Source organism: Phascolarctos cinereus, unplaced genomic scaffold (assembly GCF_003287225.1).
Source record: "Phascolarctos cinereus isolate Bilbo 61053 unplaced genomic scaffold, phaCin_HiC Scaffold_1;HRSCAF=81, whole genome shotgun sequence".
Classification (NCBI taxonomy): domain Eukaryota; kingdom Metazoa; phylum Chordata; class Mammalia; order Diprotodontia; family Phascolarctidae; genus Phascolarctos; species Phascolarctos cinereus.
Genome location: NW_027555514.1, coordinates 210501626 through 210517138, shown reverse-complemented (window position 1 = coordinate 210517138; position 15513 = coordinate 210501626). Strand labels below are relative to the sequence as shown.

The 15513-nt window shown below is 44.8% G+C and overlaps 2 protein-coding genes and 1 long non-coding RNA gene across 3 annotated transcripts in view; 1 reads left to right on the top strand and 2 right to left on the bottom strand.

Annotated features, from left to right (window-relative positions):
• Window positions 1-6480: 6480 nt before the first annotated feature.
• Window positions 6481-7520, bottom strand: LOC144457953 (uncharacterized). The gene is made up of 2 exons (XR_013487543.1): window positions 6967-7520; window positions 6481-6751 (listed from the first exon to the last, which is right to left on the bottom strand). It is a non-coding gene; the product is annotated as an uncharacterized LOC144457953 (long non-coding RNA).
• Window positions 7521-7556: 36 nt separating this feature from the next.
• LOC110194123 (peptidyl-prolyl cis-trans isomerase FKBP11-like) lies at window positions 7557-10879 on the top strand. The gene is made up of 6 exons (XM_020966284.2): window positions 7557-7794; window positions 7998-8063; window positions 8460-8547; window positions 9014-9047; window positions 9462-9532; window positions 10648-10879. The coding sequence occupies exons 1-6, from the start codon at window positions 7660-7662 to the stop codon at window positions 10863-10865; spliced, it is 612 nt and encodes a 203-aa protein (XP_020821943.1). The 5' UTR covers window positions 7557-7659; the 3' UTR covers window positions 10866-10879.
• Window positions 10880-11245: 366 nt separating this feature from the next.
• The window catches only part of LOC110194142 (dynein regulatory complex subunit 2-like), a 9175-nt gene continuing 4907 nt past the window's right edge, over window positions 11246-15513 (bottom strand). Inside the window, 5 exon segments of the mRNA XM_078150183.1 lie at window positions 11246-11642; window positions 11746-11898; window positions 12058-12137; window positions 12140-12275; window positions 15451-15507. Coding sequence (XP_078006309.1) covers window positions 11343-11642; window positions 11746-11898; window positions 12058-12137; window positions 12140-12275; window positions 15451-15507 — 726 coding nt within the window. The 3' untranslated portion in view covers window positions 11246-11342.

The following is a 15513-nucleotide window of genomic DNA, read 5'->3' as shown; positions in this document are numbered from 1 at the left end:
GCTTTGGACTGGACCATCATCTCTTTCATACAGCGGCAAATGAGACATGACTTTGGGGTGAGAAAGGTTCCAACTCCCACCCACATCTGTTTCTTTCGTCTACCATGAACTGAGGAGTGGAAGGCAGACTTTCAAGGGTGGAGGTGGGGTACAGGGAATGGTGGGAAAGATTTAGGGAAGTGGCTTAGGCAATGGCTTCTGTCCCACTCCAGTATAAACTAGAGTCAACGGTGTCAAGGAGCAAAGCAGGGCAAATTTGTACAAGTTTGGGTGGATTTTGGCCTCTATTCCTGGAAGGATTTAACTACCTTAATTCGGAGGCAATGTGGTGTAAAGAGAGAGCTGGCCTCAAGCCAGGAACCCAAGCCTGAGTTCAAGTTCTGCTTCTGACACAGATTGACACCCTGGGCAAGTCACCTCACTTTAAAGAGTTCTAGGCAACTCTCAATACTGTTGGCTACAGAGAAGGTGCCAACTACCTGCATTGGTAGAGGGAATTTTCTCACTCCGGGGTTCCCTGTATCAGTGATGCCACAAGTCCAGTGCCCTGGTTCTATCCTAACCATTAGCTTCACTGACCCAGTTAACTGTTTTAAAGTGGTTCTTATATGAAAAGGGGATGCATTTTGATCTTTCCACCCTCTTAACTGGTGGATCAGCAACCTCACAATCTCCCCAGTGTACACATACACACAGCCAAAGTAAGGAATCATAAGAAATTGAATAGGAATTTAATTTTTATGTTATAGCACCTAGGCCTGAAGAGGCCTAACTTACCCATTCTGGGCTCTGTACTGCTGAGTGTAGAAAATAATGGTTAAGAGTTATGCTAGTGAGCTTTCACCCACTTTATCTGGGTGATGGACTACCTCTTCTCCAAACCTGGTTCCTTGCTGCCTCATTACCAGAAAGTTGTTCCCTCTTCAGAAACTCCTCCTCTGGTTCCTGAGAAAGACCCCTCCCCTGCATAGTTCCTTTTGTTCTTGTGCAGCTAGTCTCAGGGCCATATACTGTTCTCTAGCTCTGAGCAAAAAGAGGGTAGAAACTGGCTGAATTAGGACTCTTTTCTCATTTAAGGTATTAAATGTCCTTTAGTAACCTTGACTTCTGAGGTCTTAAAGACCTGTGCCTAACTAGTCAAGTTTCTCCTTTCTCTAATGGGAAAGGAATGAATGGATGGAATTGGGAGAAGGGTTTGATCTGATTCTAAGCATTGCTGTGAAGTTAGAACTATTTTTCTTCAGTGCCAATTCCATCGCCCTTCTCTCATCCCTTGTGCTTCTAGGTTCCTCATTCGGGCACTCTAGTGCGTCGTTCTCTTATTCAACCAACTAGTACCCACTTACCTCCCCTGGGCAGTTCTCTGTGTCTTAGAACCCAGCCTGGCCAGCCCTCGACTGCAAGCCAGGCTTTGAGTACTACCTCTTCCTTTTCTTTCCCCCACAAACAAAATTTGCCTAATATCCTTCCTCCATTTTTCTTAGTGTCCTACTCTACTAATGTCATAACATGTGATAAAAAGTGTTGATGATTTAATGTGTAATCTTGTCTAAATGGCATCTATATTGTGGAGCAAGGTGAGGAAATGATGCCTTTTGAAAAGGCACTAACTTGCCTTCATTTCATACAGGATAGTGGGGATGGGTTGTGATAGAGATGCCAGAAAGGTAACAAACCAGTTGCCTCTCCTAGTCAAGTGAACCCTCCAGCCCTTTGTTATCTCATTTTTCATTTAAACACTTATTAAGCACTGGAATAGAGATAAAAGGTTTAGATAATGATAGATGCCACATTCATGGAACCTACAGTCCAGTGGGCTTATCTGGATAAGACAAATTATGATAATACACCATGTGCACATAAGTGCCTTGAGATCAGGTGAAAAACAAAGGGCCATGTGAAGTTCACAGGAGGTTAGCACTAATTTGAGGAATCTGGGAAGGTTTCATGGAGGAATGTGGCATTTTAATTGGACTTTGGAGGATGGGTATAATGCCAACAAAAATGGGAGGAAGTTCCAGGTATAGAGGATAGCATGCTTAAAGTTCCAGAAGAGGGACAGTATGAGGTATGTTAGTGAGACAGAAAATGTTCTAGTTTGGCTGAAGTATAGAAAACATAGTAGGGAGTAATACGACATATGTCTGGGATTGTGATCTAGTGATGCCAGACTGTAGAGGGCCTTTAAATTCTAAGCAAAAGAGTTAAGTTAGAACATTACTTGGTGGGCAACACAAACCATTGAGGATTTTTGAGCAGAGAAATAACAACCAAATGTATATATAAGGAAGGTTAGTCTGACAGAGGTATGAAAGATGAATTAGAGTGGGAGAGAGGCTGGAAAACTTGTTAGGAAACCATTGTCATAGTCCAGATGGTAATGAAAGCCTTGTCCTGACAAGGGGAAGGGCCCTGGTATCAGCCTAGGGGTAAAGGATTACTTTCAGTCTCCCCATCTCTTTTGGGTAGAGCCTTCCCAGAAAAGCAGCCCCACCCCTTCTTTCTGGGGAATGAGGGCAGAGAGGTATATGTCAAGTGTGGGTTGCTCAGGGCTGGAATAGTGAGTGAAAATTTCCAGGTTGCACCCCACTGTAACCGCTAAGTTACACTCCAAGAATAGGGCAGAGCAATTGAGTGTACTACCTATGCCTAGGCCCTATGCCAAATATTTAACAGACACCTATGCTCAGGGAAGGACCTGGGGAACAACTGTGCATTCTCTAGCCTTTCAGATACTCAGGGTGACCCAGATGGGCTGAAGGTCTGATGAATACTAGTAGGAAGCAATTATTTAAGAGCATATTTCTTTCAATGCTCCTCCCTGGTCAAGTCTTTTAAAGTTTGAGTTGAATAACAAAAACAACGAAATAGCTAACATTTATGTAATGCGTACTATGTGCCGGGTACTCCACTAAGCACTTTACAAATATTATCTCCTATCCTCACAACAACTTTGGCGGGGTAGGTGCTATTATTTATAAAGAGGTAACATCTGCTCAATTGTGAAGGGGATGGGAGAAGGTAGAGGCAGAGTCCATTCTTCTCACTCTGCTACCAAAGGGGATTGGATGAGGTTCTGAGGTCTAATAGGACCCAGGTGTTCCACTAGTCCCCAGTGGATCATATTGGAGAAGTAGCTGCAAAGATGTCTTTGAATGGCTGTGGTTCTTTCCCTATCCTGAGAAAGATATCTGAGATGGGAAGAGAAAGAAGAGTTAGAGTTAGGGAAATAAAAGAGGCAAATGTATTGAGACAAGGAAAAAAAGTGAAAATTGATTTAATGATTGAACCACTGGCTGGTTCACATATGAAATGGCCTTGTACTCTAGAACCAAGCCTTGAAGAATGTCTGTATGTATAATGAGTGAGGGGAGGGAGGTATTTGGATCTAGAGTGGGATGTTCAAATGTGCTTAGAAGAAGAAAGTAAGCCAGTTAAAACTCTTGGACTGGGCCAGCCTAATTGGGCTCCTTACCTCAAGTTTTTCCCTGCTCTAGTCCATCCTATACACTGCTGCCTATTTTCCTTGAGCACAGATGTGACCGTGTAAATCTCCCACTCGACCAACTCCAGTGGCTTCCAATTATCTCTGGGATAAAATATAAAATCCTCTGTTTGGCTTGCACAGCCCTATACAACATGATCCCCACCTATCTTTCCAGCCTTCTAGGACATTACTCCCTCACTCTGATCTAGCCAAACTGGCCTTCTCTCTGTTTTCCCACATTTGATTTTTCCCTGTGCCTATGCACTAGCCATCCCATATGCTTGAAATGCACTCCCTCCTTCTCCACAAGTCACAATCTCTCTCTTCCTTTAATGTTCAGTTCAAGCACCATCTTCTGCATGACATCTTTCCTGATGCCCTACAATTGTTAGTGCCCTCTCTTCCAAATTATCTTGTATTTACCTACTTTGTATATATTTGTATTTATTAACTTTATATTCATGCTGTATATATTTTTATATGTACTTGTCCCCCCCCCCATTAGAATGTAAGCTCCTTTTGAGTAGGGATTGTTTCATTCTTTGTACTTGTATCCCCAACACCTAGCTCAGTGCCTGGCACGTAGTAGGAAATGAATAAATACATGTTGATTGCTTGATTGGTTGGTTGATTGAAGTGGGGGAAGAGAGAGTTCAGATGGAGGAGGAGTTGAGATGTACAAGGGTATAGAAATCTCTTCCTCAGAATAGACCAATATGACCTATCTCCATCCACCCCCACAATTTACCCCAATTAAGAGGGCAATTTTTGGACATGGAGATCCTTGGTTAAGCAAGGTCTAATGATGGCCATATCTACTTAGCACCCCTTAAATTGATACTTGCCCACCCTGGGGTTAGAGCTAAAGTCCAGGGTTCTTTAAGTTAAGAGACAGAGGGCTCATTTTGGAGAATGTGAACTCCTAGAGTCCTAAATTCCAGTCCCTTCCTGAGTTCTTGGTGGAGAGGACAGAGATAATTATAGGACAGGGATCTGTCTGTACCTGCAATAGGTCAGGCCTAGGACAGTCAGAATTCTAAAGATGAAAGAGCTCTCAGAGGTCATATAGTCCAACCTTACTAGATAGAGCTAAATGTGTGATCTTTGGCAAGTTAACCCTTCTGGGCCCAAGATTTCTCATCTGTAAAATAAAGGGCTTGGAGATGATCTCTAAAGTCCTTTCCAACTGAAGTAAATTGCTTTGGCCAAGCTGAGAAAATCCTATGGCAAGGGGGCAGGAAGCTACAGGGATGGACAGGGTTTCTTTCCTTCCCAGGAGAAGGAATCCTGTTCCTAGGGATGGTCTCTAGGAGTGGGTGATATTCTTGAGGGAAAGGGAAGAAGTGGGAAGGAGAATATCTTAGGAATTGCACCCCTACCCAGGATGGGCAGATTCGGAACCTGAGTGACCAGAAAACATCCATTCCCCCACTTTTCAGTGTGCTGTGAAGACTTTTATCTGACAACAACCCAACCCACCTATTCCCAATCTTTCAGTATTGGTGTATAGGTTGCATCCATTTTGGTTTCATCTGTGGGCTCCTGCTGCCCCCTGCTGGCAGACGTTGAAATCCCTGTATAGGAATTGGGGTAATTAACTTGAGCTATTTCGAAAAGAATGACCAGAGATTTTAACCATCAAGGATTTCAACACTAGGAATCCCTCCTAGGGCTTGAGACCTATTTTCTTTCTATGTTTCTTCTACATAGACTGGTCATACCTTGAAGGATGAAAAGGATTTTAATAATCAAACATGTTGCTTTCAGATACGGAATACATACGTCATGAGCAAAATTACAAATTAGGAAAGAGCAGGACAAAAGTTCAGCAAACAGCAAGTAGTTCAGTTTGATTATGATATAGAATAAGTTAAGGGAAGTAAGGCTAGAAAGTTGTTTAGGGGCCAGATTTTGGAGTGCTATGAATGAATGAATGAATTAATGCATTTGTAAAGTCAAACACTGTGCTTAATGCTGGAGATACAAAAAGAAAAACGGAAATAATTCATACTTTCAAGGACCTCACCATCTAATGGGGAGGGGGAGAGGAGGAGAGACAATACATAAAAAAGTGACCATGTTTTATACCTTTCTGTATCCCCCTGCTTACCTACCACAATTACCTAGCATGGTGCCCTATACGTAGCAGACACACAGCAAATGTTGGTTATTGATTTTCAGAAAAGAAAGACTAATAGGTTCAACCCTTGGGAAAATTCTAGACTATATCATCTTTTAGAAAGTTGAAAGAGCATTTGATAAGTCAATTCCAAATTGTTCCTTCAAAAAGTAAAGCCTCATAATATATACTTTTTTTTTCAAGCAATTTCCTGAGCTGGGGAAAAAACTGAACAATTTATGTCAAAGCACTTCAAAAAGGAGAGGAACCCAGCAATGAACAAAAACCAAATGAAAAATGGGCTAAGACAATATGATTTAGGCTAGAATGAAGGAAGTTGAAGTGGATAGATAGCATTAATACCTTCTGCCCATGTGCTCACCAAGCCAGAGGATGAGGTTGCTGGGCCAAGCTGCCTTTCCCTCCTCCACTGTCTAAACTAGCCTAGCCTGTTGTCTGGCTATCTCTTTACTTGCCCCATCTGTCTTTTTTTTTTCTCCCTCTCTCTTCTGTCTTTCCCCCCACTCTCTGTTACTTCCCCTTCGAACCTTCCCCTTTCACTTTCATGCTGCTAGGGGGTGGAAGAAAGCTCAGTTTGGGAGGGCTGCTTGATAGTTCGTGAATGGAAAGTGTATTTAAGGCAATGCCCTTCAGTCAGCTAATCACCAGAAAGATCAGATTTAACTCACCTTCCCATTGGTTGTCTGGCACCCCAACAATCTCAGATACCCCAGGGGATGGGAGCATTCCACTTTGGACACCATTGGACTGAAGTAAGATTAATTCCATAGGGATAAATGTGAAGTCTTACATTTGGGTTAAAAAACTCAACTTCACAAAAGTACAAAATGGAAGATGCATAGTTATATGGCAGTTTGAAAAATATATAGGTTTTATTGGACTACAAACTCAGTCTGAGTCAGCAGCATGATGTGGTAGCCAAAAACCCTAATGTAATCTTTGGCTGTATTAAGAGAGGCCTAGCATCCAAGATTAGGGAGGTGACAGCACTCTGCCCTAGTCAGACCACATCTGGAGTTTTATGTTCATTTCTGGGCATCACAATTTAAGAAAGATAAACTGTAGAGTATTCAGAGGAGGGCAGCCAGGATGAAAGCCAGATGAAGGAACTGGGGATGTTTAGCCTGGAGAAGAAAAGATTCAGGGAGAACATGTTGACTGTCTTCAGGTATTTGAAGGATTGTCATATGGAAGGACTGTGATCTCTGGCCTCAGAGGGCAGAACCAGAAGCAATGGACTGAAGTTGTAAAGAGACAAATTTAGGGTACCTGTACAAAAGGGGGATGGCCTCCCTCAGTACACAATGGGTTTCACCTCATTAGAAAAGTCTCCACTCACCTGCGGGATGGCCACTTGTGTTCTAATGAGGATTCCTTTTGGTTATGAGTTGGACTAAAGGTCCCATCAGACTCTCTAATTTTGTGATTGTATGATAATGATAGGAAAGAGGAAAAGATGGTTGGGGTCTGGAGGAAGACTTGGAGATGCCCCGGGGCCATTTCCTCCTGCAGGTTGACCGCAGAATATCCTCCGGTCCCCTGCCAGCAGCTGGGTACCAACCAGGTGGGAGGAGTCAGGCTTCCACTCAGCCCAATCCTAACTGGAAACTGACCTCCACGCTTCCCAATGTGTTCTGCAAAGAGCAGGAAACACGGGTGGTAGAAATGGTCCAGAAACTGGGGGATGCTGGTGCAGAGGGTAGGTGGTGCTTTTCAGGCGACCCCTCGCTGGGAACAAACCTGACTTAGGTGTGGGTCAGAGGGCCACCGTGATCTGCTACTGTGTTTTGGGGTGGTTTTTTTTTTTCCTTCTTTCTCTTTCTCCCGGGAGGGGAAGGACCGCCCCATTGCCGTCTCCTAACTGGTAGGGAGGCGGGGTCCGGGCACAGGGAGGGGTGGCGGAGGAGGAGCCCGCTCCGCCCCATCCTGTCCTGCCTGGCTGGGGCTCCCAGGACTCTCCGCTCTTCTTCGCTGCCGCACCCCCCGGCCGCACGACCCACTGCCCACGCGTGCCCACGCCCCACGTCCTGCCATGGCACCCAAGCTCCTCCTGCTTCAGCCACCGCTGCTGCTGCTGCTGCTGCTGCTGCTGGGAAGCACGGGGAGCCTCGCTGAGCCCGGGGATGAAACTGAAAGTTCCATCCGGACCCTCCAACTAGAGACCCTGGTGAGAGGAGGGCACCCCCTTACCCCCGCCCCTGCACCTCCGGACCCTTCCTCCTGGGGTGGGGAAGGCTCGGCACTAAGTTGGGGGTTGGGGTACCGTGGATCCCCGGGAAAGGGAGGGCCGGCTGGAACTCGGGAGAGCCCCCCAGGGCTTCACCCTCCTCCTCCTTCCCACCAAGCCTTGCCTCCCGTGTTCTGTCGTAGGTAGAGCCCCCGGAGGCCTGCAGTGAGTCCGCTGCCTTCGGAGATACGCTGCACATTCACTATACGGTGAGGAGCCAGTCTGGGTTTGGGGGTGGGGCCCCACAGAAACACGTCAGCTTTGGCTGGGACACGTGGCGAGGGGCTACGGGAGTGGGAGCTGCCCCTGCCCCCTCCCCTCGCTCCCGGAGCACGTGGTGGGGGAGGCCTTACTATCTCCACCCAGGGACCCTCCGGGCTCCGGGTTTCACCCAGGACTGTTGTGAGTAGGGTCGAACCTTATTTGGGTGCCTTTTCCTGCCTGCCCTCCCTTGGCCTGAGCAAAGAAGCCAAAGGCTGCCTCCCAGTGGGGGTCAGGTGTGGATTCACTGAGGATTGGGGGAGGGAAGGGCTGGGCCTGGGGGGGGGGCGTCAATCCTAGGGGAGAATACTCTTGGTGGTTGCTGATGATGTCTTCTTCCTCAGGGCAGCCTTGAAGATGGACGAATAGTTGACACCTCCCTGACCAGGGATCCCTTGGTTATAGAGCTTGGCCAAAAGCAGGTCATCCCAGGTATCCCTGATTTAGGGTTTTTGCCCAAAGGCTGTGTCTAGTTGTCTTTTAGTAAGATACCCCCAGGTTGGCATCTGGCATTGGACCTCCAAAGGCAGTGAAGGCAAGGAACAAACCACAGAAGCCTTGTGGTCCCCACCCCATTCAGAAGAACTGCTTTTGAAACTGGTTCTTGGACCTAGTTATGGTGGACTTCTCTAAACAGATTTGTTATGGGGATGAAATGAGAACAAAAACACTGATTCTGAAGTATATGCTTAAACCTAGGGGGCTGTAATTCAAAATCTACTCTTTATTTCCACCCCTTCTCCCCTATTCCTAAATCCCAAGTTAGAGACCTGAAAAGGGTAGGGAGGGGAACCAAGGTTTTTATGTTTGAGGGAAGAGGAGTGAGAGAATCTTCGACTCCACTTACATATCCATTCAGTTGTGTCTTTTCCCTGGTTGTTTTCCTGCCATTGCTAAGGCCTGGAACAGAGCCTGCTGGACATGTGTGTGGGGTGAGTATTGTTGGGTTGGGGTAGTCCTGGGAACATTGCCTTTTTCTATTACCGAAACCTCAAATGCAGAAAGTCATTTCAATCTAAGGGGGTGAGGTAGAAAATAAAGCAACTAGGGAGGGGAGAATAAAGAAAAAACCTTGGATAAACATTGGCCAGGGGCCAGGACTGAGACATCCTACAGGAGGCCCATTGCCCGTATTTCTTCCCTTCTCCTCGACTATTTTATTAGAGAAATTTTGGAGAGCTTGGGCTTTTGACTGTTCACTCTTTGGTGCCTGGGTGGAAGAGATGGAGCTCATTTGGGATGTGTATCCATGGATATAGAGCATAACTTATCAGGATGGCTTTGGGAATGCTGCGGGACTTGAGGCCTTCCTGCCCACTGGCTTTGACTTGTGTTCCCTCCCTTAGAGAGAAGCGAAGGGCAATCATTCCCCCTCACTTGGCCTATGGAAAACGCGGATTCCCCCCATCTATCCCAGGTAAACACAGCAGGATTCCTCCAAATTCTGAGTTCCTGAGTGCTGAGTTAGGTTATACCTTGAAAGGGCTTGGTTGGTTCTTTGGGAGTCTCTAGTTTTCACATCTTCTTCTTTGTTAGCTTGTCTGCTCAGGACAAACAGAAGTATAACCTGTCAAGGTTGCTGGGGCCAGTCTTGTCCTCTGAGAGCCACAAGGGCCTGCTTGCCCATGCATGGTTTCCTTATGACCCAAACCTTTCCCCATGTTACTTTTCCCATCTGTGACTTTTCTCTCCCAAACAATCACATCCAAGCAGGTTTTAAAAAAAAAAGCCCTCTGTGAGAAACTACTGCCACCATTTTTAAAACTTTCAGCAAATACTTGCCAGTGTCTAGAGTGTATCATTCAAACAGCTTCTGACCGTAACATCTGCTCTGTTAGCTACAATATTCTAGAGTGTTTTGGGCCACTGTTCTTATCCTCTTTCCAAGCTGGAGTAGGGACAATGAAATGGTTATAGGCCTGGGATGAAACTCCTTTATCCACAGCTTGATCCTGCCTATCCCTGTTCCCCTTCTCCCAAACCCACTCTCTCTTGTTCCTCTCTCCCTGCTCGCTTGACTACTTTTTCTGTTCTTCTCCCTCCTCATCCTTCTTAACCCTCTTCTACTGAAATATGCTGCAATTCCTAGGAAGAGCCTACAGGAATTCTAGCATTCAGACTGGGCACACTCAGTAGTTGGGATTTAAATCACTTCTATCTCCAGTTACTTTCAATTGCTGCAAAGATTCCACCCATTTGGCTGTACTTGGAGAGGGAGGAATAGAGAGGATCCTAACACAAAGTTCCATGTTGTTTTTAGATTTGCAAAGAGATTTGAGAGTACTGAGGTAATTCCTTGCTCTAGGCTAGCCTTAGAGGTGGTTCAGAACAGGTCCCTTTATCATGTTATCACCTTTTTCTGCTAATAGCCTGTCATTCCTTCAGCTCTAGATTTAGGGATGATGAACACAAGTTTTAAAGTTTTCCTAACCTTACTTGCTTGGTTTCTCTGTGGCCCAATCTTCACTTCAGGTTCTGATTCACTGCTAATATGTCTAGTGACTGACACTAAAACCCTGTCTGCCTCCCTAGGGGATGCAGTGCTGCAGTTTGAGGTGGAATTGATCGCCTTGGTACGAGCCAGCTACTGGCAAAAGCTGGTGAAAACTCTCTTTCCTCTTCTGGGCATGTGTCTGGTACCAGCCCTCCTGGGTCTCATTGGCTACTACCTGTACAGCAAAGCCAGCAGCCCCAAGATCTCTAAGAAGAAGCTCAGAGAGGAGAAGAAAAACAAAAGCAAAAAAAAATAAAACCTCTTCCCTTATATCCGCCTGTTCCTTCTGGGCTGCTTTTGTAAGTGGGATGAGAGTGGGTAGAGTCAGGGGGGCTGTCCTGTTTTCCATCCCAAACTCAACCTTGGCTTTTCTCATTAAAAATCTAGATCCAGAAGGTAGAGGCTGCCTATTGCCTCCCAGGGACTGTAGATTGCTTGGGGGCCAGGTTGAGGACTGAAGTCAAGGTTCTACTATAAGGCCACAATAAGTGGACTTCTTAGTAGCCACCTAGCCACATTCAATCTATTGGGGTTATAATCCCTGGTACATGACCCTCTTTCCTCGAAAGTGATAGTTTAGTGTGACTCTAACCAATGTCTTCACAAGAAACCCAAAGCTATGACATACCCAAGATCTTCGTGGAAACCTTTCATATCAAGCTTCTATTGACTAAGGGAAAGTGTCTGGGGGTTAGGGAGAGGCTGGTTCCCTTTGGACATCATTGACAAGGTGTCACAGTATACGAGATACCACATGGGCAGCTTCAGTGATGTTATGGATAGGTTGCTTTTGTGAGTGGTCTGTTGCTGGTAAGGGGATGTTGCTACATTGGTTGATGATAAGGAGTGGGTTGAGCTGGCTCAGCACTTCATCATTCACTGAGATACCGTCCAGGTACTGCTTGAGCATATGCTTCAGCTTCTTATTGGTTTCCAGCAGTTGGGCCCGTTTTCGCTGTAGGCTTAATTGTTCCAATTTTACCTTGTTATACCTTTTCCAGAAATTCTCCAAGCCTGTGTAATTCTCCATCAACTGGGAGTTGAGGGGGAAAAAAGGTAAAAGTGAATGCTGGGACCACTGACCAGAATCCCCTGTACCTTTCTTTCCCTCCTGGCCCTCTCTCCTGATAACTCACCTTAGCCAGTTCTATCGTAGGCTCTTCATGATCATTGTGTCCCACTTGCAGCAGTTCTTCTGGTGTCAACATTGAGGAATAGAAGGGTAGGACTTTCTCTTCCTCTGTCTCAAACTTCCGACATATTTCAGCAAGTTTGAGGATGAGATTTCCCTGCAGAATGGAGGGAGGGGGTCTATGAATTAAGAAAGGGGGCTAGGGAAACCTTTCTGATGATCACAAACACAGGGGAGAGGGCCAAAATGTTGGGAGGGAAGAATGGGAAAGGCAACATGGGGGGAAAAGGGTTAGGTAGTCCCATTCTGTCCCTACCTTCTCAACAATTTTTTTCAGGGCTTTGAGGGCAATGTTACTCTCCCATGTCAGTTTGGCCAGATTGTGCCGAGCCTCTTCCGGGCTTTAATCATTTGTTGTTTAAGTTTCTGAAGCTGCCTGTGGACCAGGTCTTTGTTGTCACGAATACGTTGGTTTTGTTCCTCATTCTCACGAGTATGCGCCGAGATTTTACCCCGCAGGATAGCAATGGAATCCTGGTTAACAGAGAGAATTAAAATCTAAGAGCTAGAAACACTATTTCATCCTTCATTTTGTAGCTTAAGAAAAACAGGCTAGAGGAGAGACAGATCCCAACATCCAGGCCTTGGAGAACACCCAGTCATGGGTCTGGTGACTGAAATGAGAACCAGGAGTAGAAGTTTAATGAAACCCATAACTGGCTATTGTTCAGTCATTCAGTCATGTCCGACTCTTCATGGCACCATGGACTATGCTATCCATGGAGTTCTCTTGGCAAAGATACTGGAGTGCTTTGCCATTTCCTTCTCCGTGGATTAAGGCAAACAGCGGTTAAGTGACTTGCCCATATTTAAACTCAGGTCTTTCTGACTCCAGGCCCAGTGCTTTAGCCACCTAGCTGCCTCATAACCATGACTGGTATACCTTATTCAGAAGAAACAGAATAGGTTAAAAAAGGGTAATGGGATAGCATTTTTTTTAAAAAGAAGGTATCCTTATGATGAAATACACAAGAGGGAAAAGTAGGTCAGAGTATTTGGATGAAGACCACAGGAGGTAGAAATACAAGTGATTTTATCATTGCAGTATACTATAATCTACCTGGACGGAAAGAAGAAATAGTGGCAAGTTTGGGAAAGAGACCACAAACCTGGCATGAACCATGATATGGTCGTGATAAGGAACTTTGGTGACCCAGACATCTGCTAGAGTTCTCTCTTCATCAAAAGCAGAGCATCTCATAACTTCTTGAGTTACCTCAGTGATAATTTCATCCTCCATAAGGTGGAGGAATCAGCAAAGGGGGGCGGGGCAGGGAGAAGTAACTATTTTGAATCTGATTCTCACTAACAGAAAGGAGTTAGTTGCTGAAATGGAAATGATAGAGTTTGTGATAAAGGAGAGGAAAACGGGGTACAGTCTGACATGTGTCCTAGATTTGGAGCAAGCAGATTTCAGTGGGTTCAGAGGAAAGATAACATGGAATCCCATGGACCAAAATGCTTCAGGGTAAATCAGCCTCAAGTCAGGACAGATGGGAGATGCTCAAGAGTGAAATTCTGAAGACACAAATTTCAATGAGTAGAAAATAGGGGATTTGTCTGAAGAGTCCAATACAGATGCACTGGAAATTCACCAACCAACTTACACTGCAAAAAGAAATGACCAGAACGAGGGAGCAAGGTCAGGTAACAGGAGATGAATGTAAGAGTGTAGCATGGTCCTGAAAAATAGTGTCAAAAATGCTAAAGCTCAGGATGCACTGTGGCTGTTGAGGGAACCCAAGAACAACCAAAAGGGCTTTTAAAATTATACTGGACAAAAGAGAGTGAAGAAGGGACAGGACCATTGCTTGGAGCAGATAGAACAATGATCATTGACAAAAGAGAGAAAGCAGAGCTGCTCAACTATTATTTTGTTTCTGTTTTCTCTGTGAAGGAGGTTGGACCTTTGTGCTGGAAACGATAGATCATGAAAGACTAACATTGAGCTGATAACCAAGCTACATCAGAAAACATTAAGGGAATACTTACTGCCCTTGGTGATTTTAAGTCACCTGACTCCGATGAACTATACCCTCAGTTGAGATTGATTGATTGATATTTGAAAGATTACTGAAAATGGGAGCAGAGCCACAGGATGACAAGGGAAACATCTGAAATCTACAAACTATAAGCCAGTGAACTTGACTCAAAATTCTCCAAAAGATCATTTAAAGAGATAATTTATAACTATCCAAAAAGGGAAACAGTATTTTTAAAGAGCAAGCATGGCCTCATTAGAAACAAGCCATAGCAGCTTAGCCTCATTTCCTTTTTTTTGACAGGTTTACTACGCTAATAGAAGAGGAGAATGGTGTGGAAATCTAGTTTACCTACCTACATTTCACCAAAGCTTTTGATAAAGAATCTCCTTCTGCTGTTGTTGGGAAGATAGACAGATATGGACTAAAAGATCACACAATCAGATGGACTCAGAGCTAGTTGGATGGCCGGACTCTAAGAACAGTATTAATAGTTCAATGTCAGTATGGTAGGAGGTTTCCAGTGGAGTGCCCTAGGGATCTGTACTTGTCCTGGTGCTTTTTAATATTTTTGTCAATGATTTAGATGAAGGCATTGTATGATATGCTTATCAAATTTTCAGATGCCACAGAGCTGGAAGCAACAGTTGATATAATGGATAACAGAAACTTGACCCCCCAAAAAAAAAATCTTGACAGGCCCAAGCAGGAGTTCTTAAATTATAATCCATGGATCCCCAAGGTAAAGATAGATTTCAGAGCACCTATAAACTCATATGGGGGAAAATAACATGTTTATTTTCACTAACTACTAACTGAAATTTAGCATTTCCTTTGTTATAAACGTAGGAAACAAACATCATTCCGAGGAGGGGTCTATAGGCTTCACCAGATTACCATGGGGACCCATTACACAAAGTTAAGAACCTCTAGGCTAGAATTCTGGGCTGAGTCTATTAAGTTGAAATTTAATAGGGTTAAATATAAAGTTTTGCACTTGAGTACAAAAAACTCAACACCATACACCTAAGATGAGGCTATCTTGCAGTTATTCTGAAAAAAGATCTGACTACAAGCTCAGTCAGAGTCAACAGCATGATATGGCTATGGAAAAAGCTAATGCAATCTTGGGCTGTATCAGCAGGGGTATAGCTTCCAGGACAAGAGGCGATAATCCCACTATACTCTGTCAAGACCTCATCTAAAGTAGAGGGTTCAGTTCTGGGCACCTTGGTTTAAGAAGGACATTGATAAGCTGGAGAGTGTTCAGAGAAGGGTAACCAGGATAATGAGAATCTTGGCCTTATGCCATGTGAAGAACTGGGTATGTTCAACCTGGAGAAAAGAAGACTCAAGGTGTATGATATGTGTGTTTAGTTTTGGATGTAAGTTGCAAAGAGGTCAATTAAGGCTTGATATCAGGAAAAAGCTCCTAACCATATAACCCCAGAGTAGAATAAGCAGCCTTCAGAAGTGGTAGGCTCCCCTTCCTTGGAGTTCTCCAATCAGAGGCTGGGGAATCATTTGTTGGTATGTTATAGTAGAGAGCCCTTTGTGTATGGCTTAGACTGGATGGCCACTGAGATCCCTTCCAACTTCCAAATTCTGTGATAGGAACAAGAGGTGTCATACAAAGAGGCTGGGAATTTCTGGCTAACAGTGCCCACCTGGATTTTCTGCAGTTTTTTCATCTGCATCTCTATCTCTTTGGAGCTCTTCTCATCCTTTGC